The sequence below is a fragment of the Mustela erminea genome, chromosome 13 (assembly GCF_009829155.1).
Source record: "Mustela erminea isolate mMusErm1 chromosome 13, mMusErm1.Pri, whole genome shotgun sequence".
Taxonomy (NCBI): domain Eukaryota; kingdom Metazoa; phylum Chordata; class Mammalia; order Carnivora; family Mustelidae; genus Mustela; species Mustela erminea.
This window is the reverse complement of record NC_045626.1, coordinates 69535501-69557214: the sequence shown is the minus strand read 5'-3', so window position 1 is coordinate 69557214 and position 21714 is coordinate 69535501. Positions and strand designations below refer to the sequence as shown.

Below are 21714 nucleotides of genomic sequence, written 5' to 3'. Positions count from 1 at the left end.
CACACAATAAGAGGAAAGAATGGCCCAGGGCATGTGAACAGCTACTATCATGGAGGTAACAATAGAGTATGTGGTTGAACTCAGAAAGGAGGAAATGGCTTCACTGGATAAGGAAGGGGCTGTGAGGCATGGCAGGACAGTCAGAGGGCATGGAGGCATCCATCACACAAGTCAGACTTGCAGTTACAGGAACCCACAGCTCTAGCCTCCGGGCAGGAGCAGGGGAAGCAGGTAAGCGGACCGCAGGGCGGCTTTCACTGAGTTTTCCTGCGACTTCCTGCATGTCCACCCTACCCAGAGGCCAAAGCCTGGCCAGGCAAGGGGCAAAGGGAGGCTGTGCAGGGCGGAGTAGGGCAGGATCACAGACCTGAACCCTTGGCTAGGCACCACTGTGCTGACCGACTTAGGTACAGTAGCTCACTTGATCCTCTCAAGCTGACTTGAAATCAAATCACCTCCTGTGGAGTGAGAGAAGAAGCTCAGGTTCACAGGAGTGAAGCCACTTGCTGGAGTCTGACAGACGGAAGTGGAAGATGTAGGGTTCAGACTCAGGCCTTCTGACTCCAAGAGAGAAAGCCCTCCTACCTGCGAGGAGGGGTGGGTGTGAGCATCTCAGGAGCAGCTCTTCGAGAGCTGGGAAGGTTGGAAGCAGAGGTCAGGGCCCTGGGTGGGGAGAGGAGGGTCTGTGCTTGCTTGTCCCCTAGGCATGACTGCCTCACAGGTGGAGGGGAATGCCTGTCAACACGGAGAGGCTCCAAAGCTGGGTTGGCAGCAGTGGACCAAAACTCGAGGCAAACAGGAAAAGAGCAAGGACCCCGGGGAGAAATGGCCAATACCACAGTCCATCACAGGGCGCAGAGCGATGCTAGGCTTCAGGACTCGTTCCCCGCCCCCCCCCCCCAACCCAGTGGCACAGGGCAAGCTCCCTCCCATCTGGGAGAGTGAGGTTCTGGACTATGGGGCCCCAAGTCGGGAGAGCTCATTAGATAGCATCTCAATGGGGAAACTGAGGCCCAGGGAGCACAGGTGTCTCGTCCAAGGTCACAAAGCGAGCTAAAGAGAGATTTGAGACTAGAACCCAGATTTCCTGACTTTCTAATGTCCACTGGCCTCAGCCCGGGTGGGCACTCCTGCTCGCCTTCTGCCAGGGTCTCCGCCTTCGGGAGGACAGAGACGGACGCGCCAGAGGCTTCCGCGCGCGGCGCATCCCTCCCCACTCCACCCCTCGGGATCCTTTAAGAGGCGGGGCTTGGCTGCCCGCCCCGCGGCCCCGGCAAAAGGCTGGGACTTTACTCCGGCGGCAGAGAACGAGCCCGTGCTCCATCAGCTGCCGCAACCGCCGCGCCCCGAGCCCGAGCCACGATGAGCGGCAGAGTCGGCGATCTGAGTCCCAAGCAGAAGGAGGCACTGGCCAAGGTGAGACGTCCCCCGCCCACCCCACCCCCCGGGCCCCCCTTCGGGCCAGGGCCTCGCCCTCCGGCTGCAACGAGCCGGGAAGGGGCCGGGGCGGGGGGCGGGCGACCGTGCGGGACAGGCGGACGGAGGAGGGAGCTGCGGCCAGCGGCACCTGACGCCTCGCATCCCTCGTCCCAGCGGCCCGCCGCACCCCCCCTGTGGGGGCGGGGGAAGTTTGGCTACCCCAGCCTCATCCCCGAGCGAGCCCTTGGCGGTGCCACCTGGGAAGAAGCGGTTGCTTGGAAGCCCTCGGAGGCAGCCGAGGGCACAAAGGCAATATTCATTCTGGAAACTGGCAGCCGGGCCCTGGGGGCCGGGGCAGGGGTAGGGCTTCGGGTTTCCTCCCATTTCCGGGAGGTTTTCCTCTTGTAGGGGCACTAGGCACCACAAACAGGCCCCTGACAGCTCCTTAGGACACTTGGAGAGCCCCTGCTGGGGCACCAGGTCTCTCTGCGACCTTGGGAAAAGCCGTCCTCCTCTGTGTGCTGCTCGGTAAAAGGAAATGAGAGGTTGGACCCCACGATGTCGAAGGGAGCACCCTCATGTGTGAAGCCTGGGATCCTATGGGTGACTCATTGGGTTGAGGTTAGTTTGAGTTCAGACCAGGCCTCCCCTGTCCCAACAATCCAGGCCCCTCCCTGGCTGGCAACTTGGGCAGAGGCCTTCAGAAGGCTGGGAGGTAATCCTGGCTTTGCCTGGGCACCTGGGCAGAGGAGGAGGCAAGAGTTTGAAGGCTGGAGCCTCTGTCCACCAACAGCATCTACTCTTTGTTGCCCTGTAGGAGAGGGGAGTTTGGCTGTACTGGGACCCAGAATTGATGGGGTCTGGTCTCCAGGTTAGGGGGCTCCACAGCCAAGGAGTTCTCCATTGCTGGGGGGACAGATGTCTCTCCTGCCACACAGTGGGGCTGAGGCACCAACCCCACGAAGGCTTTGCCCCAGGCTGGGCCTTCCCCCATCCTGGGGAGGCTGGATAGGGAGGCTTCAGATTTTACTGCTGACCTGCAGGGGAAGTCAGGCAGAGGAGGGGATTAGGTGGTGATTAAACTGGAAACCAGGGGCTGGGTTAGGGTCCTTGGTGAGGGGCTGCTTCAGGCCTGGGCCCTGGAGGAGCAGTTTCCCTGGGAGTCCAGGAGCTGTTAGGGGATGGGGTGGGAGGATCTGTGTCCCTGGCTGACCTCAGCAAGGGACAGAGGTGGCAGGTCCTCATTGGTCCCCTCCTGGGCTGCCCTGTAGGTCAGTGACTAGAAAAAGGTGAGGGGTGGGGAGCAGGAGGCATGGGGAGAGCATGGGGTGTGTGTGTGTGCTCACCTACAGGGCAGTGAGCAGTCGGAGGTGGAGATAGTCATCCGTTGGGGTCAGTGTCCGTCTCTCTTGTTTGGTACTCCCTGCCCTTTCCCCCTTCGTGGCTTCCTGTTGAAACTGTTCCCTCCCACCTGGTTTGTCCTCCTCCCTCCTTCTGCTACCTTTGAAGTCCTTCAGGCACAACACAAACTTTTTTTGGATAGGATGAGACACCGTCTTCCTGGGCCCGTCACCATCAGACTCTTCCTTCCCTCACTTCCCCAGCCCATTGCTCACCAGTCCATGATCAAGGGGCAGAAGACTACAGTGGAAAGCGGGCACCCTCTTGCCTTGGACAGACGTGGGGCAGGGGGCAGGGTTGCATCCCAGCCCTGCTGATCACTAGCTGTTCAACCTTGGGCATGTTACTCAGCCTCTCTGAGCTCTAATTTCTTCATCTGTAAAGTGGGGACAGTAGTTCCTCTAGGGACTCTGAGTGAGGCATGAATAAGATAAGTGCCAAGTTCAGTGCCGGGTACACAAGGAATGCTTGGCGAACAGACATCTTTGATTGTGGCACATCCCCAAGTGTCTACTATCATACTATCACAGTTAGCAGGGATAGCCTATGGCTGCCTGCCACACTGGAGTGTGGAAGGGCGTACAGACAGGCAGGGGTAATGTGTTACTCCCTTCCCGCCACCTCCTTGCTATCCACCAGGGCAACCGAGTACACCCATGTGCTCAGCCAGTGTCTGCAGAGTTGACCCGTGCTGAGGCGGGGTCCAGCTGAGTCCCTATAGAAAACCCTGGGCAGGGGGTGGTCAGGGAGGGGACCTGCCACTCACCCTCCTACCTCTCCCTACAGTTTCGGGAGAATGTCCAGGATGTGCTTCCCACCCTGCCGAATCCAGATGACTATTTTCTCCTGCGCTGGCTCCGAGGTGAGGGAAGAGGGGCTGTGGGAGGCTGGGGCAGGGTCTCATTCTGGGCAGCAGAATGGTACCCCCGGAAACCCTGCCCCTCGCAATCTGAGAATCTGGAGAATTCAACCATTAGAACCAAGAGAGCCCCGTGTGGTTATATAACCTTGACCCTCCTATTGGGTGGAATAACAACAGTGAGACTCAGAGAGCTGAAGTAACTTGCTCCAGGTCACACAGCACCTGAGCCACAGGCAGAGAGAAGGTGGTACCTGGTGGGCTGACTCCCAGCCCAATGCACTTTCCTTTCCTTCCATAAATCCTCTCTCCTGGTGGGCTTGGGGAAGTAGGTTGAGGAAAAGCCTAGAAGACCCAGGTGTGTGGGAAGTCAAAGGGAGAACCAAGTTTTGAACCAGAGTGCAGGTCCCTAGGAGAGGCTGGCCTCCTCTGGGGCCTTTTGGGGATGGCAGGCCAGCTGTTTCAGCAGCTTGCTGGAGGAGCAGAGTGCATTGGGTGGGGATTGTGGGGGGTGCTCAGCCTGACCTCTGTTGACAAGATTCCGCTCGAGCCACCACCCAGCTCCAGAGCCCCACGTTCAAGTTCCAGCTCTGTTCCCGGCCTGGCTGTGGCAGGTGGGCCAGGAGTGCACATCTACTTTAGGAACTACATCTAGTTCCAGTAGAACAAGACCAGATGGGGTGCCCTGCCTATCGCAAGATGTAACACGACAGAACCCTGCCTGTGCTAATGAAGGGTACAGCTTTCTCCTCACATCAGAGTCCAACTCAAACCCCTGTCCCGACTCCTGAAATTTCCCCTTTCTTTTTTCTCTTCTCCTCTCCTGTGGTTCGAATCATGCACCACCCTCTCCAGTTCCTGTGACACAGTTTTTTTTCTTTATAGAAACTTTAATACCAGACATTGAAATAATAGAGAAAATTCTACCGCGTGAGGTTGGTAGAGTCGGTTGTGTTGTAGAACGATAGCCCCAAATATTAAAGTACACATCATGCCTGAGTATGTATAGACACAGGCACACATATGCATCCCCTAGGGGTCCTGGGACAGGTGAAGGGATGTATTTTTCTTTTCTGCCCAGAAATGGAGCTGGTACACTCTGGGGAACTGCTAGTAGGCACCCCAGGGCAGGAAAGCCAGGAAAGCCATGGGGAGTTCCGTGTGCCTCTGGAAGTGTCACTTGCCCGATCCCCCCACAAATGTTGTGACACGCCTCCACCTCCCTACCCCCCAACCCCCTCCCCCACTCCAGCCCACTCAGATTGGGTGGAGGGGCAGTAGGGGGGCGCAGTGGAGCCAGTCGAGGGCTGGAGGATATTTTGGTCCAGCATTTGCTGAAGGACTGTAGCTAGAAGCGGGTGGGTAGGCAGCGTGGGAAGGTTGTGCTGCCTTAAAGGGCCAGCTGCAAGATGATCAAAGACACCACCGGGCTGCTGGTAGGTAGAGACGCGTGGTTTCAGAGAGCTGAACAATAACACAGCCTTTTTATCTTGGGGAGGCTGCCTGGGCTCCTGGCAGTTGGTTTCCCTGACATTCCCAACTCTGCAGTCCTGGGATAACCCCTCTCTTTGTAAGAATATCAAAGAGAATTGTCGTCCTCTTTTTGCCAGTTGAAGCATTGGAGGCTCAGAGAGGGGAAGGCACATCCTGGAAGGCACACATCTAATGAGGAGCAGAATCTGGGTGGAAACCTAGGGCCTCAGAGTCCCGGGCCAGCATTCTCTCCTTTAAGCGATGGCTGCCCCCTGCCCCGCCGCCCCACCCAAAGCCAAGCTTGGCCTCTTCAGACAGAGGAAGTGTCTCTTCACTACTTTACTTGCGCCTCACATTTCCTGGGCAGGAGCTCAGGCCTTGTCAGACTCTACTGTGAATTTCAATTAGGGTTTTTGTTGCCCTTTTTTTAATGGAAACCTTTTCCCTCTCTACCTTTGCTTCTAAAGGAAACATTTTCAAAGTGCATGCCAACAGAATGCCTTTCTCTAACCTAGGTGTGAGCTCAGGCTTTCACTCTTGGCCCCTTTCCCCTCACATGGGTTTCTGCTCCCCGCATCCACCCCCTGGCTCCCGCCCTGAGAGCAGGCACAGAAGTCTTTACTGCTTTCCCCTGACTGGGGCTGAGCTCTGGGCTTCCCAGCAAGGTCTGAAGGCCAGATGAAAACCCACAGGCAATAGCAACTGTGTGCATATTGGGGAGATAGGGTCTTGTCAGGGAGGTAGGGGGCAAAGCAGGTTGGAGTCTCCTTCACCAGGACTCAGAAGTTATCAAATCAGGACCCAGGACAGCTGCTTCTAGGTCATCTCTGACATTGACCTAAGCCAAGCTTTGATCTGCCCCCAACCAGGGCACGGGAGCCCTGGAGAGGCCTGACTCAGCAGGCATAGGGAGGCACTGGGCCAGGTACTGCCACGGCCAAGTGGCAACTCGGGGAGGGCTCTCAAAGAAGACCCTGGCTGTTGGAGCTTGGCAGATACGGGTGAACTGGAGAGCTGTCTGGAGAGAGGGGGGCTCACGCTTTACTGCCACTCCAGTTCCTATGGATCACGCCCACTTTCACAGACCACCTGGGCTCCCCCATCATGACAGTAGGTTACTTTGTTTTTTCATGTGTTTCTAGATCATATAGATGATTCAGTTGGTGATGTGGAGTATCTTGTCCAAGGTCAGACTGGGAGAATGGGGACGGGCTGAGAGTCAAACCCAGATTATATGCCTCTAAAAGGTGCCCCTCGCTGCCACAACGGTGTGTGCAAGATTGCCATCAAAAGAAACTTCCTAGGAGTAAAGGCCGTTCAGTTCTATAAATGGGTGTCCAGCAGTGATGATGGGCATGGCATTGGTCAATCCCCAGATGCACCCTTTGGGTGCAGGACAGTGGAGTTGATTTCATGATAGCAGAGTCAGGGAATATGCTTGGCCACTCCCAGAGATCAGTGATTAAGGGACCAGTGGTAGTCCAGAGGGCAGCCTATCTGGCCCAGGTCCCAGGGCTGTCAGCAGATCTCGATGGCAGTCCGATCCGCAGAGGACATAGGGATGGGAGGGACAGTTCATAGGGCAGTTGGCAAAACTGGTCAGAGTCTGGATCTCAGAAACTCTTTAAAGGATGAACTGGAGTGAGCTGTTACAAGATGAAATCTGATAGGGATGGATCCAGAAAACCACCTCACAACATATGGGTTGGAGGCTTAGCAACAGCACAGCTGAAAAGGATTTGGGAGTTTCAGTTGACTGTAAGCTCCATCTGAGTTAAGAGTGTGACTGTTGCCAAGAAAGTTCTCAGGCTTTCTTGGAGAAGGGTAGGCAACACCTCTCGCCGCACACAGTTCCATGGAGCGCGCTTTTGAAGTAGGGCGCTCGCAGACTGGGAAACATCCAAAGGGAAGTCCTGTGAATGGACTTGAAACCAGGCTGCGAGGAACAGTCAGAGGAAGGATCCATGGAGGGGCAACATGACAGCCAAGGGCATGCAGGGAGCAGCACAAAATTCACCCGTATTAGAAAACTTGTCACATGGCTGAGGAAGGGACCCTACTCTCAGAGCGTTTCAGCTGTGGGTCTCTGCTCAGTGTAACAATGAGTGCGAGTGCAAGTGGCCACTCAGATTATCTGAAAGCAGTTGGCTTTCGGGGGGCAGTGAGTTCTTCGTGTTCAAGCTTGAGCAGGATGACTTGGGGTGAGAGCATGAAATGAAGAGTTGGCCCAGGTGAATTCTTTAATTTTTAAGTTTTCCAGGAACCCTGGGAGGAGGGCCCTCTGTGTCCCATTAGGGTATATGTGGATCCTTTGAAATTATGGCAAGGTTGACCAGAGGCTCATCAACTATTCTATCATCCTGGGATGTTCTGCCAGGTCCACCCCAGATGACAGGGCAGCTATGTTCATCTTTGAACTAGGGGTCAAGTTCTCAGAAAACGAAGGAGATTAACTTTGTATAAAGGGAGAAAGCTGAATGATAACGGTGTCCAGGGTTCACTTTCCCTGATGGGAGATAAGATCTTTCACCTCTTGTATCCAGGAGGGTAAAATTCATTGGACCCCAGTGTTACAAGGCTGCACCCACCTGCCCTGATCCTTGACCTGCTCTTTGGGGGCTGTGGCATTCTAGAAACCCCTTAGTGGAGTTCCTCCTCTTAAGCTTCTGCATGTGGGGTCATCTGGAAGTCAGCTGGGGTGAAGTTGGAGAGGAGCCAGCCCCAGCACAGGAATAGGGAAATCTCCCTGTCCTTGGATGCCCAGCCCCCTGGTCTAACCCTGACCACATTTCCCTGTTACAGCAAGAAACTTCGACCTGCAGAAGTCTGAGGCCATGCTCCGGAAGGTGAGCTCCATTTAGATATAGCCCACTGTTGTCTCGGTTCCCACCCATCAGAATCACACTGGGGTTGGACTATCTTTGCCCACCCTGCCCACCTGATCACAGCTTCTGGCTCTTGTGGCCAATCTGAATATTAGCTGGCCACTGTTACAGCCTTATCCCTTTGGGACAAAGTGCATTCCCTTCCCTGAAACAGAGCTTGCATACTTCTGGTCCAGCTAAGAATTACAATCTGTTCTGCCCGGATCTCCGAAACAGGCAGTGCCTTCTTTTCCAGTCCCACCACTTGCCTTCTCACGATGTACCTGGGACACAGTGTCACCTATTGCTAGATGCCTATAAGGGGTTCTACTACCCCTGCCTTTTTTTTTTTTTTTTTTTTTTGAAGCCCTATCTCTATGTTTGCAGCACGTGGAGTTCCGAAAGCAAAAGGACATTGACAATATCACGAGCTGGCAGCCTCCCGAGGTGAGGATGAATGATCTTGCCCCAAACCTGTGTTAGTTAGGTCTGTTGCACCCACAGTCTGTGTCCCAAGGCCGTCGGACTGAGGCCCTCAAGAGGAAAGGTTTGACAATGCCCAGTGAGCCCAAATGGTTCTCAGAGTGGGTATCCATTGGTACCCAGGGGGAAAGGCTGTGGAGGGAGAGCCTGATGAACCTATGGGAAGGCCCCGGGATGCAGGCCCATGGGCCTGCTGAGTGGGGGCCTGGTCTGTGTCTTTGCCCAGGTGGTCCAGCAGTATCTGTCAGGGGGCATGTGTGGCTATGACCTGGATGGCTGTCCCATCTGGTATGATATCATTGGACCTCTGGATGCCAAGGGGCTGCTCCTCTCAGCCACCAAACAGGACTTGCTCAAGACCAAGATGCGGGACTGTGAGCGGCTCCTGCAGGAGTGTGCATGCCAGACCAAAAAGGTGAGTGGTCTTAGCATGGTGAAGAGTGAGTTCACCACTGTGGAGTTGTTACAACAGAAGCAGGCGTGTCACACGGGGATTTAAGCACAGGTTCTGGGCTGAGACATAGACGTTTGGATTTCACGGACGAGTGAAATCTCCAAGTTTTAGGGATGGACCCACGTTGCCAGATTTGTACTTTTTTTTCCAAGTAAGGACTTAAAAAGAAAATGTACTGGCTGCTATTGTCCTGGTTAACCCCCAAATCATAGGAATGGCATAGTCTCAGAATGAAGGGCTGTCCTTTAAATTGGAGAAATGTAGTTTCCTAAATAACATACTATACTGTCATCACATTTCTCATTCATCCAGGCACTGGTAAGATCTCTATCATGCCCCAGCCTCTCCTTGGACAAGTATCTGGGCACCTCTGGTGCAGATGAGCTGAGAGTCTGTGCTTCTCTAATTCTGTATTCGAAAAAGAGAGGACAGGTGATTCCCTCTCCAAGAAAAAGGCTAAAGAGAGAGCTGGATCTTCTCTCCTGCCTTTCTCTTGAGCCTACGTAAGGATACAGTGAAATGATGTCATAGATTTGGGAACATTTCAACACTGTTGTTCACGAACATGCACTGAGAGCCTAGCGTGTCCAGAGACCCTATGGGCTGCGGATGCGGAGAAGTGTTTGATGGGCACCCTTCAGGGCTTAGGTTGGACGAGGTCCCATGGACTGAGCCCTACCAGGTGCTATGCACAGAGGAAGAGGGAGGCCATCAGGTCAGACTGCAGAACAGAAGAGACCTCAGATATAACCTAGATCCAGGATGAGAATAGGACAGCTAGGCAGGAAGAGTGACTAACCTTGGCCATAATTCTGGTCTTGGGGCTGCTTATCTCAATTTGGAAAACCCTAGATATGGCCCTGCCCAGATCTGGTCGCCCTACGGGCACATCCGCAAATCAGCTTCCTGCCCTGAACTGGGGTAGGCTTCTGCAGGGTAGCAACCTGCTGTGACTTTCTCCTCTCTGTCCCCTGCAGATGGGGAAGAAGGTGGAGACCGTCACCCTGATTTATGACTGCGAGGGGCTTGGCCTCAAGCATCTCTGGAAGCCTGCGGTAGAGGCCTACGGGGAGGTGAGGGGCAGAGCTGGGGGTTGTGGTTGGGAGGAGGAGAGAAAGCAGAGGGGAGTGGGCCCCTCTGCTAGGAGGTCCCGTCTGGCCTGGGAGAGGCAGGGTGTGCTGGACTCAGTGATTTTGTTTCCTCAGTTTCTCTGCATGTTTGAGGAAAATTACCCTGAAACGCTGAAGCGTCTTTTCGTTGTTAAAGGTAAGTTGGGAACTACCTATGATGAAGTCAAATGGGAAGGAAGGGCGCCAAATGTTCCTGAGACAGATTCAGGAGAGTGGAATGGGGTGAGCCAGAGGAGGAGATCCGAGGGCCCCTGACATAGGCAGACAGATTTATGATTCACAAAACTTTTTGGATTTATTGCCTCCTTGGAACCACTCAGAGTGGTGACACAGGAAGACTAGACCTGCTGTCCAGACAGGGAAGCCAGAAGTCAAAGAGGTGCCCGTGCCAAACCTCCCACCCTGGGCTGACCCGACACAGGGCTGTGGAGGACACTGTCAGGGACAGAGTGGGCCTTGCTCTGGGTCTCACAACACCTGCTCTCTCGTCCAGCCCCCAAGCTGTTTCCTGTGGCCTACAACCTCATCAAACCCTTCCTGAGTGAGGACACCCGCAAGAAGATCATGGTCCTGGGGGGTGAGTAGCTCAGACTCTTCTCAGTGCCACCAGTTGGCCCGTGACCCAAACTGGGGATAGCTTTAGAGGTGGCTAGGATGAAGGCTTCCTCTGCTGATGGTAGCAGTAGGATCCAAGAGCAAGTCGGGGCCATGGAGGTCATAGGAGCAGAGAGGTTGCTTCCAATTAGGGGCTTCCTTTGATGCACGCTTACCCTGGGTCAGCCCTGGACTAGGTGAGAAAGGGGTATCAGAGTCCCCTGAGGAGCTTCTGGCCCTCTTGGGGAAGGGGAGTTGCACCCTGGGTGCGTGGGTGGGAACACGGACTAGGGGCACTCAGCCCTCCTAACCAGACACCCAGGTGGGACCAGATGCTGACCTCAGCTGAGTGTTGTGGCATGAGCAAGAGGCAGTCCCATGAAGCCAGGCAGGAAACCACCAGGCAGAAAGAATAGCACTGAGCGAAGGCCTTGCGCACCACAGCTCAGGCAGTCTTGGAGAGCACGTGGCAAGAGGGAAGGTACAGTTGGATAGGCTGCCTGGAGCCAGGCACAGAGGATCCAGGGCACCGTGCTGAGAAGCTGGGACACAGCTCCACAGGCTGTTGGGAACCAGAGAAGAGTTCTGAAATGGGGACATTGTGGGGAAGGACCAGGATAAGACTCTTTTTTTTTTTTTTTTAAGACTTTATTTATTTGCCAGAAAGAGGGAGAGAAAGAGCGAGCACAAGCAGGCAGAGTGGCAGGCAGAGGCAGAGAGAGAGAGAAGCAGGCACCCCGCTGAGCAAGAAGCCTGATGCTGGACTCGATCCCAGCACCCTGGGATCGTGACCTGGGCCGAAGGCAGCGGCTTAACCAACTGAGCCACCCAGGGGTCCCTAGGATCAGACTTTAAATGGAGACCTATATGACTGGCATGCCTGTGAAGGACAGGTACTAGTTTGTACTCTGTGGTCGTCGTCCGCACAAGAGCTGTTGTAAACCCAAGCCGGGCGGTGGCGGTAGGGCTAGAGAGGAAAGGAGGGATTTGGGACTCACTTAGGAAGTAAAACAACAGAACCCCAAGATCGTGTGGGCATAGGGAGGGAGGAAGAGGAATCCAGAATGACTTTCTGGTGGCTGGTGTGAGTGACTTGAGTGTTGCAATGACTCTGGTGTGTTTAGTTCAGCCGGCGGACATAACCTTGATGTTGAGTCTGGGGAGTCTGTGAGATGCACAGAGACTGGGGATACGTGAGTCTGAAGCTGAGGCGAGGACTCTGGTTTGGAAATTTGGGAGTTAGCAGTTATAGGCAGCAGCTAAGAACTTGAGAGTAAAGACTGCCCATGGAAGAGCGAACCCTGGGGACTGAGTTCAAGGGCAGGCAAGGCAAGAGGAGCCCACCAGGGAGAAGGAGTGATTGACGAGCTTGGCAGCGTCACACTCGACACAGGTTGGATATGCAGGGGAGCTGAGAGGACATCAAGGCACAAGGAGAAGCCAGCAAGGAAGATGCACAGGAATCAAGCCAGCCAGGAACAGAGAGGAGCTGAGTTTCGCCAGAGCATTAGGAGGAATAGGTAGGAAGGAAAGGCCAGAGAGGTAGACTGGCATTGGCTTGTGTCAGGCCAGGTGCTGCCTATGGAATTGACCTTGGGGGTAGGTAATAGGGATTCTAAAGGTTTCTGGATGTTCACCGCTAGGTGACAAATGGAAAGTGGAGATCTTTCCGATGCAAATTAGTGAGACCCAGGAGTGGCGTGAAGCATTCTGGAAAGTTCAGAACTTCTGGGTTCTGGTCCTGACTCTGGCAGCAACAAGTTCTGCTTCCTGTTGCCTCAGTTACTCTCTCTGTAAGATGGGAAGGGCCCCTCTGGCCTTATTCCAACTCTCCAGCTGAGCTGGGGGAAGACATACAAAATCTGAGCAAAAGGCTCCAATGATTTTTGGCTTTGCTGCCGCTACCGCCCACCATGAGCAGGAGATGGCTAGGTTTCCTGGCAGCAGACTGTTCTCCCGCCCACACCTAAAACCCTTTCAACCAAGCCCGCCTCAGGCTCAGAAGATACCAGATCTTCAAGAGAAGATGGAAAACATTCACGCTGGGCTGGTCAGGGGAGCTTAGGAAGCACAGATTACATGCCCCACCAAGACCACAGAAGCTGTTTTCCAACAGTTTCCAACAGTTCTAACAGTGTGGTCTCAGGACCCTAGAAATCAAAGGGCTGGGTGACCCTGGGCAGCCTCTATGAGGCTTTTAGCCAGTCCCCACAGCCGAGGACCCTGGGTCTGTACCCCATGACTGCCTATTTATGGTCTATAGCGTCGGCACAGAAAGGTTTCCAGTATCAAAATATTGTGCTTGGCTGATACTGGTTTAGGAATTTGGAGTGGTGAAATGGTTCTCAGCATTGGTGGCACTAGAGTCAAACTCTCCTAGTCAGGAAAGGGCTTGGTTATTTAAAAAAAAAAAAAAAAAAAAAAAAAGGAAAGAAAAAAAGAGCCGAGTCACTGGCAGCTAGACAGCCTGAAAAACAGCAGAAGTAAGTAAAGTCGTGGCTGGGGTAAAGCCAAGGGAGCCCCATTTAAGGGGCCACTCGACAGTGGTACAGTCGGTAAGTCACGACTGAGCACGATTACGTGTAGGTGAAAGCACGGGATGAGACATGTGGTTAGACCCCTCAGTCTAAGCAGGAAAAATCAGACTGATTCAGGCCTTCCTGCTGTTCCCTCTTGGTGGGATGCCCTTCCCTCTATTCTTTGTTACTTCTGATTGCACACCAGATATTTGTACCCCGTGCCTGGGAGTGAGCGTACACTCTCATACAGGTAGGGAGTTAATAGTTTACGACATCCTCTCAAGTAGTTAGTTCCCTTCACTCCCCCCGCCCCCGCAGCCTCGTGGAGCAGGTAGAATCAGGCTCAGCACAGAGTGACGTTACTTAAGGTTGCTCAATGGGTCAGAGGCAATGGAGACGGACTCCAGGGGTTCTGATTCTTAGTCCAGGGAAAGGGCAGTCCTCTGGGTGATGCTGCCTCCTGAACCCCCCAGCAAAGCTGTGTGCACATCGCCGGCTCCTAATGTTAGTGTTTCCTGTGCTGGGGCAGACAGGTTTTTCCTGCCCATTTTGTGTTGACCGCCAGGGCTGTGAAGCAATCCTGCCTAGTGGTGATCCTTTTTTCCCCTCCTTCCTTCCCCCTGCTGCCAGCAAACTGGAAGGAGGTTTTACTGAAATATATCAGCCCTGACCAGCTGCCTGTGGAGTATGGGGGCACCATGACTGATCCTGATGGAAACCCCAAGTGCAAGTCCAAGGTATGGGCTGTGTAGTCCCCTGAAGAACCCAGAAGGGCTAGGGATCAAGAGGGGAGCCTGGCTCAAATGCACATTCCAGTTCACTCTGTGCCCTGCTTCTAGATCAACTATGGGGGCGACATCCCCAAGAAGTACTATGTGCGAGATCAGGTGAAACAGCAGTATGAACACAGTGTGCAGATTTCTCGTGGCTCCTCCCACCAAGTGGAGTATGAGATCCTCTTCCCTGGCTGTGTCCTCAGGTAGTGCTCTGGACCCCGACAGGCAACCTGTGCCTTTCAGCCCTAGGGTGCCAGTGGTTGGGCTGGGGTGGGAGAAGCCTTGGGGGCAGGACCCACAGAGTGCGCACAGAGACACAATCAGGTCTGAATGGGCGAATGTCCCCGGCAGGTGGCAGTTCACATCGGAAGGTTCGGACATCGGTTTTGGGATTTTCCTGAAGACCAAGATGGGGGAGCGGCAGCGGGCAGGTGAAATGACAGAGGTGCTTTCCAATCAGAGGTACAATGCCCACCTGGTGCCTGAGGATGGGACCCTCACCTGCAGCGATCCTGGCATCTGTAAGTCTCCCTCTCTTGGCTTAAAGCCCCTTCCCTAGCTGTCTGCCTCTGGGGTCCCTCTCGCTCCATGGATTTAGGCTCTCAGACTCTGAGAACTAGATGTGGGGCTCCATGAGCTCAACACTCTCCTTACACAGATGAGGGAGCGAACCTAGGGCAGATCTCTGACCTAATACTTCCAGGTCGAGGTGAGTCATGGTCCTAGGTGATCACGAGGGTCCAGAACACCTGCTCTCTGTTCCAAGTTTAACTGGATCTGTGACTGTGACCAAACGTTTCTGGAGAATGCTCCTTCCAAAGATGTCAGAGAGGCAGAACTGCCTGGGTGGGGGCAGGGATCCGAGGTGAGCAGAATGCTGAAAAGCCCAGTCCCGACCCCTCTGAGCTTATCTCCAACTTGATCAAAAACTGGGTACAGGACACAAACAGGAAGTTTAGCCAGGAGGAATAAGAAGAATGGCAAATGCCCCCCCCCTTTTTTGCAAACAGGCATTTGGAAGTGTTTTACATCCCTCCACTTTGTAGTATCAATTAAAATTCCTTTTCAGCAATTCTACTTCCAGAAATGTATCCTACGGAAATGTTTACACAAAGGCACAAAAATAGAGGTAAAAGGATGCTTTTAGCAGCCTTGGGCAACTGGCAATAAACCAAATGACCTTAAAAAGGTCTTGTTAAATGAATTATGGTACATGGGTACATGAAATACATTATACCCATTCAGGAGAATAAATTGAAATGTAAAGGGTCTAATACATGTCAAAAAAAAAAAAAGAATGAAACATAGTGTATGGTATACACTCACTTTGTTTTTTTTTTTTAAAGTATATACATTGAAAAGAATTCTGAGGAATGTATGCTAACTGTAATGGTGATTATCTCTGGGATGATAGGATGCTTCTAGAGGGCTTTATTTTTTCACTAGTTCTGCAACTAGCTTATTTTACAATGACCATGTACTACATTTGTAAGCAGAAAAAGCACATACACGCACACAAAAAGCCCTTCAAATCTCCGTTTCCTTTCTATCAGAGCCAATGTGCCGGGCGTGGAAAATCAATGAGAGCAAGGGCTTCATCATCGAGCTGACTTGGATTTGCCTACTGATTAGTTCTTAGGCAGGTGACTTAGTCTCCCCGCGCTTCAGTTTCCTGATTGCTACAATGGGGATCAAATTCTCCACCTCATGGGGATACATGATGATTAAATGGGCAGCACTTAGCATAATGCCTGGTGTGCAGCAAGCACTCAACACACTGTAGACATCATTATCCTTAGGGCAAGACCTGTGCGGGGAGAAGGGCCATCCTGGAGATGGTCCTGGAGATGGGAGAGAAGTCCTGTGCCCTGTTTCTAGGGGCACAGATATCTCTCATACCATCATCCCAACCTCCGATGCTGTGTACTTCCCCACCTGCCAGGCAACCTTCCGTCTCAACCGCCCCCTTCCTCACAGATGCTCTGTGGTATGGCTCCCCGGGGAGGAATATTCTTGTTAGTGAGCCTGCAGCCAGGTCCTTGGAGGAGAAGGCGTATTATTGTATGCTTCAACAAGAACAAGGCCTGGCACACTAGCCCAGCTACTATTATCCACGGCAAATATTTTATAAAGAAGTTTGAATTTTTTAGAGGATTCGCCCATTTTTTCTAAAGATTTTATCTATGTATTTGACAGAGAGAGCGTGCACAAGCAGGGGGAGCAGCAGGGAGAGGGAGGAGCAGGCTACCCAAGGAGCAAGGAGCCCAATGCTTGATTCCAGGACACTGGGATCATGACCCAAGCCAAAGGCAGATGCCCAACCGAAACATCCAGGTGCCCCAAAGCTTGATTTTTTTTTTTTTAAATTTTACTTATTTGAGAGAAAGAGGGAGTAAGAGCATGAGTTGGGGTTGGTGTGGGGGAGAGGCAGAGGGAGAAGGGACAAGAAGACTCCCTGCCGAGTAGGGAGCCTGATGTGGGACTCAATCCCAGAACTCCAGGATCATGACCTGAGCTGAAGGCAGATGCTTAATTGACTGAGCCACCCAGGTCCCCCTAAGCTTGATTTTTTTTTTTTTTTCCCTTAATGGACAGGGAAGCTGAGGTATAGAGAAGGGATGTTATCTCTCCCACAAAGCAGTTCATGTACACACCAGAAGACGGAAGACATGAGGGAATCCTAAAGTCCTGGTCCAGATCTCTAGGCAATAGTCTATCCTAGAGATGATCAGGTCTGTCCCTGATGTGACAGACGAGAGAGTAGTCCTGGACCAGGAAAGTAATTTACCTGAGATCGTGCAGCCAGAATTTTCCAGCATTGCCCATGACTGTCTGTAGTATCTGAAGGAGGCAGCCTGAGAAAGGACCAGGATACCTTACACCATAATCAGGCTTAGGTTTGCAAACCCCGAATTTATTTCAGCTCTTCTTGGTTACATTCCCAGCTGGAACATTTATCTGCATGCAGGGCCTTGACTGGGTGCTGCTTCTTGTCCATTCCAAGGAGGATTAAAGGCAGGTTGCAGCACCCACGTCCCCTTCCCAGGTGGAAAGACAATGAGGTGGGATCAGCTGTTGCCTGGAGCCACGGCTCAGGTTAGACCTGAGCCCAGAGAGAACCCAGTGTTAGGTTACAAGCTCACCTGTGGGAGGGCAGTGCCCTTGAAGAACCAGGTGACTCCCTGCAAAGTAGAACATAATCACCCAGTGGAGAAATTAAAACTCTGAGCCAGCCTCCAATGGCAAGAGCACATTAATCCTCCCCAGGCTGGTCTGGTCCTTGCCCAAGTGTGCTTAAAGTAGGGAGAAGGAGAAACAAAGTCTGAATTGATTTCACTTATTTTCTCTAATGTTTCCTGGGGGCCTGAGTGTAGAATACTCTATTAGGAAAGAAGATTCAGCAGAAAAGATCTGGACTTTGTCCACCAGGAGTGCATGAGGTGGAACAGGCAGCCTCAAACACGGGATGAAGGCTCCATCGTACTTCCAGGCAGTGCTGGGGGCAAGAGAGCCCAGCTAGGCTCCAGGAGGCCTGGTTTCTGAGCCGGGCTGTGCCACCAACTCTCCAAATAATTAGTTTTTGCTTTCTTTCTCCTTAAAATGAGAAGAGTGGGCTACAGAAGGAGGTCTTCTTTATCTATGTACTTATTTAAGTAGGTTCCGTGCCCAGTGTGGAGCTTGAACTCACAACCCTGAGATTAAGAGTCAAAATCTCCAGGCATCTGGGTGGCTCAGTTGTTAGGTGTCTGCCTTCGGCTCAGGTCATGATCCCAGGGTCCTGGGATTGAACCCTGAGTCAGGCTCCTTGCTTGTCGGGGAGGCTGCTTCTCCCTCTCCCATTCCCCCTACTTCTGTCCCCGTTCTCACTGTCTCTCACTCTGTCAAATAAATGGAATCTTAAAAATAAAAAAAGAAGAAAGAGTCGTACATTTTAGCAACTGAGCCAGCCAGGCACTTCTAGAGAGGGAGGTCTTTTTTTTTTTTTTTTTAAAGATTTTATTTATTTATTTGACAGAGAGAGATCACAAGTAGGCAGCGAGGCAGGCAGAGAGAGAGAGGAGGAAGCAGGCTCCCTGCTGAGCAGAGAGCCCGATGCGGGACTCGATCCCAGGACCCTGAGATCATGACCTGAGCCGAAGGCAGCGGCTTAACCCACTGAGCCACCCAGGCGCCCCTAGAGTGGGAGGTCTTAATCTGGGGTTTATAGACTCCCTTAAAGACCAAACACCTGTTTTTTATAACATACAGCATTTAATATCCCTCTTACTATTCTGAAATGAAATTCATGGATAACATAACCCACCTAAACACATAATTTAAAAAGCATTATCATCTTCCATCAGGAGAAATAAAAGGAAGCTGCTTTAGAATATGTATTTGTTTCCATATATAAATGAGAGTGGATGATCACAGCTATTTGCCGCCACTCTTCAAAATGGTGCCTTTCCCATTGGGAAACCCTGCCCCCAAGAGTCCATGATGGGCTCCAGGGGATCTACAGTTGGGTGCGTTCATCAGATTCTCAAGGGGGTCAGTTTCCCAACAAAAGTTGAGGAGCCCTAGCCTAGAGGATCTCTGCCGGGGGTGGGGGGGGCTCTATAGGTCTGTCAGCATATGATTAGTGTCAAAATGAACCACACAATTCATGAACTCTACTTCCCCTTAGGCCTCAACCTCTGAACAGCCCCTTCCTTGTTTCTGAGAGCAGAATATGCAAAGCAGAGCCATCTCGACCCTGGTGCTTGATCCAAGGAGCTCAGACCTCTCCTCCAGCATGACCGATTCTGGTCGCTGGGACTCTGTCATCCAGGGCACTGAGGAAGTGTCCCTCTTTTCAGAGGGACTACTGGCTCTGAAAGACCTCTGGTGCAGAGAAAATTGATGAGTAATACTTTACACCATGAAGAAAGTGTGGGTGTTATGTCTACCCAATGTCTAAACTATGCATTTAACTAGGGTAAGAAAGGAGCGAGGTTCAATCTCAGGATTAAATACACTTTTGGGGGGGGGGGGGCTTGTTTTAATTTTTTTTCCTCCCCTGGGAAAAGTAAGAGAAGACCAGGATAGGGAAAGGGCAGAGCCAGTGTTTCTGTTCTCACACTCTGTTCTCTTGAAGGGCTGTTTGACTGAAAGGGAACAACTCAAAAAGGGCTAGATTAAAAGCAGTCTGTTTCTTGGCCAAGGCTTCAAAGCCTTCTTTGCCAACTCCATACCCGTTTTGAGGTTTCCAAATCTTTTAGGATTACAAACAGGGGTGCAGGGCACATCTTGGTCCGTTTATCTTTCTGTGGGATCAATTCCTGGCTCAAAAACTCCGGGTATTTTACCTTCACCAGAACCTGAACGGGGCTCACCTTTCCGGGGCCCAAGACAGGCAGTGATGCCGGTCAGAAGGAAATTCCAGCTCCATCACTTCCTCACCGTGTGACACAGTGCCCTCCTTTTTATACGCTATAAAACAGGACTAATGCTGAGTTATTCGGAGCAAGAACATAATAGTATATATAGATTACCAACCCAGGGCTGAGACACCTCCATAGCCATTGTTGCCATTATTACTATGACAATTGATGCTGTTCAAGTCCTAACTCTTCCGAAAAGCCTTTAACCAGGCCCTCTCCTTCCAAGCTGTGCCAGACGTGGCTGTCTCACTCATCTGGCACTCAGCATGTTCTGTTTTTTATTTTTCTTTCTATGAATATCTTGTCCACCCAGCTTAAATTTCAGAAGGTAAGGGACCACTGCTTATGTTACCTTTATCCTCATTACGTACCACACTGCCTTGTTCAGTCAACAAAATCGCTGTCCTTTGTAGAACTGCCTGAATGTCTGGTTTTCTGCCTCCCCTCAGATGTCCTGCGGTTTGACAACACCTACAGCTTCATTCATGCCAAGAAGGTCAGCTTCACTGTGGAGGTCCTGCTTCCGGACAAGGCCTCAGAAGAGAAGATGAAACAGCTCGGGGCAGTCACCCCGAAGTAATGCCTCTTCCCACAGCAGGCGTGGCTCCCTCTGTGTCTCCGTCAGTTTCTGTCCCTTGTAGCAGTCATTTTCCCAGTACCCAGATGCCCAAAAAAGCTGGGCTACAAGAAAGATCTTGGGCTGGATTTGGGGAACTTTCATTTCAGAATTAGGAAGAGGGGGAGCAGCAGGACAGGGTCTCCTTCCTCTCAAATTACTCAGGGGTCCCCAGGGGCTGGGCACCATGATAGGATCTACCATCCTATAAGCTGTGCCAACATCACCTGTCCAGTGACAGTTGAGACAGGAAGGGGTGGGGGGCGGGGGGAGATGCGGGTGGCAGCAGGGCAGAAATTAGAAAACGGGGGGAAGGTTCTGTTAACACTTCAGGGAAGCCAGCTGTAGGGGAGGAACTTGCTCTCAAATTCAAAATGTTAAGTCTAGATCATTATGAGGAGTAGCAAGGTAGCAGTTTGCTAGAATTATGGTGGGGGTTCAAAGGCTCTTCTAAACTTTCTATCTCCAAGGCTGGGACCTTTTGGCTTTTCCCACAGGGATGGCCTGAGTCAGTATAGATCTTCCCACTCAGGGGCAGACAGAGAGGCCACCTTGAGACTTGGGACCAACAGGCGGCGGTCTCTTTAATTACTGACTGTCAGTGACTCAGAGCTTCTCAGGACAGCAATTTTGTACCCAGCCACTGTCCTGCAATGCAAACAAAGCACAGGTAAATTACTTCCAGGAATCCCAGTTCCAGGATGGGGCCAGGAGGCTAAGGGTGGGAGTGAATCCTGAGGCTTCCAACCCCCCCTCCCCTTTTCAGTGCTGTCAGCCTTTCATCAACTCTCCATTTGAGCACCCCACACAAAAATGACAAGTGGGATCAAGACAGTAGATCTCAGTGAAAGCCATTCTAGTCTGAGTCTCCCACGGTGCCTGCCGGTCAGCCGGCTTCCTGAGTGACCTCAGCAAGGCTCTGGCAGTCCCGTCTCTGTGGGAGGCATATGACGGGTGCATTGGGTTCCTGGTGTCTGGCGGGGAGGCTGCCCGGGCAGTGGGCCAAAGGCTGGCCCGGCATCTGGGGGCAGGCACAAATAGCCTCGCAGGCCCCCAGCCCCGCCGTCCACACTGACAAGCAGGGATGGCCAAGGAGGCCCTCAGCGACCACGGATTGGAGGGCACGGACCCTGCGGGCAACCACAGCATATAACCCAACGCCCCACCCCGCAAACGAACAATGGAGAGCGCCCCCCCCCCCATCCCCAGGTCCTCGCAGGAACTCCTTTCCCTCCGAAAGCCAGCCACCCCCACCCCGGGGAGGGGAGATGGTCTGGGGAAGCCGAGGGAGAAGGGAGCAGGGCTGGAGCTGACCGGAGCGGCCTGAGGCTGCGCCGGCCTCAGCTACTCCGCTTAGGAGGCATCATCCTGACCTTGGTTTACAGCGCTCTCTTAGGAAAATTAACCAATGAATAAAGCAACATTCAGTACACAGGGAGTAAAAGTCAATGCCCACCGCCTCCCTCCTCGAAGTCCCTCCCTCAGTCAAGATTCATGCCTCAGTAGCGTACCACAGAGTCGCCAACAGCTGGGGCGCACGCGCAGAAGCCCTTCAATGTTCCCCTCTAGCGCGCTTTCCCATGAGGCCCAATGACCAGATTGCTTCCCGATTGGTCCACGTGATGGAATATCTTCCGCCATCTTTGTTAAGGGCACCAGGGGGGCCTCCTGGCCGCCTTCAAGGTCTGGGCGGATGCCCCGCCCCGCCCGGTTTCTGGATACTT

The 21714-nt window shown here is 52.6% G+C and overlaps 1 protein-coding gene and 1 long non-coding RNA gene across 2 annotated transcripts; both read left to right on the top strand.

Moving 5' to 3' along the window:
• The first annotated feature begins 1251 nt into the window (after positions 1-1251).
• SEC14L2 (SEC14 like lipid binding 2) lies at positions 1252-21420 on the top strand. Its single transcript, XM_032309321.1, has 12 exons — positions 1252-1416; positions 3607-3682; positions 7955-7998; positions 8404-8463; positions 8726-8914; positions 9931-10026; positions 10159-10219; positions 10577-10660; positions 13827-13933; positions 14036-14175; positions 14324-14493; positions 19824-21420. The coding sequence occupies exons 1-12, from the start codon at positions 1363-1365 to the stop codon at positions 19952-19954; spliced, it is 1212 nt and encodes a 403-aa protein (XP_032165212.1). The 5' UTR covers positions 1252-1362; the 3' UTR covers positions 19955-21420.
• Positions 17878-18975, top strand: LOC116571427. The gene is made up of 2 exons (XR_004277886.1): positions 17878-17941; positions 18159-18975. It is a non-coding gene; the product is annotated as an uncharacterized LOC116571427 (long non-coding RNA).
• Positions 21421-21714: the final 294 nt, after the last annotated feature.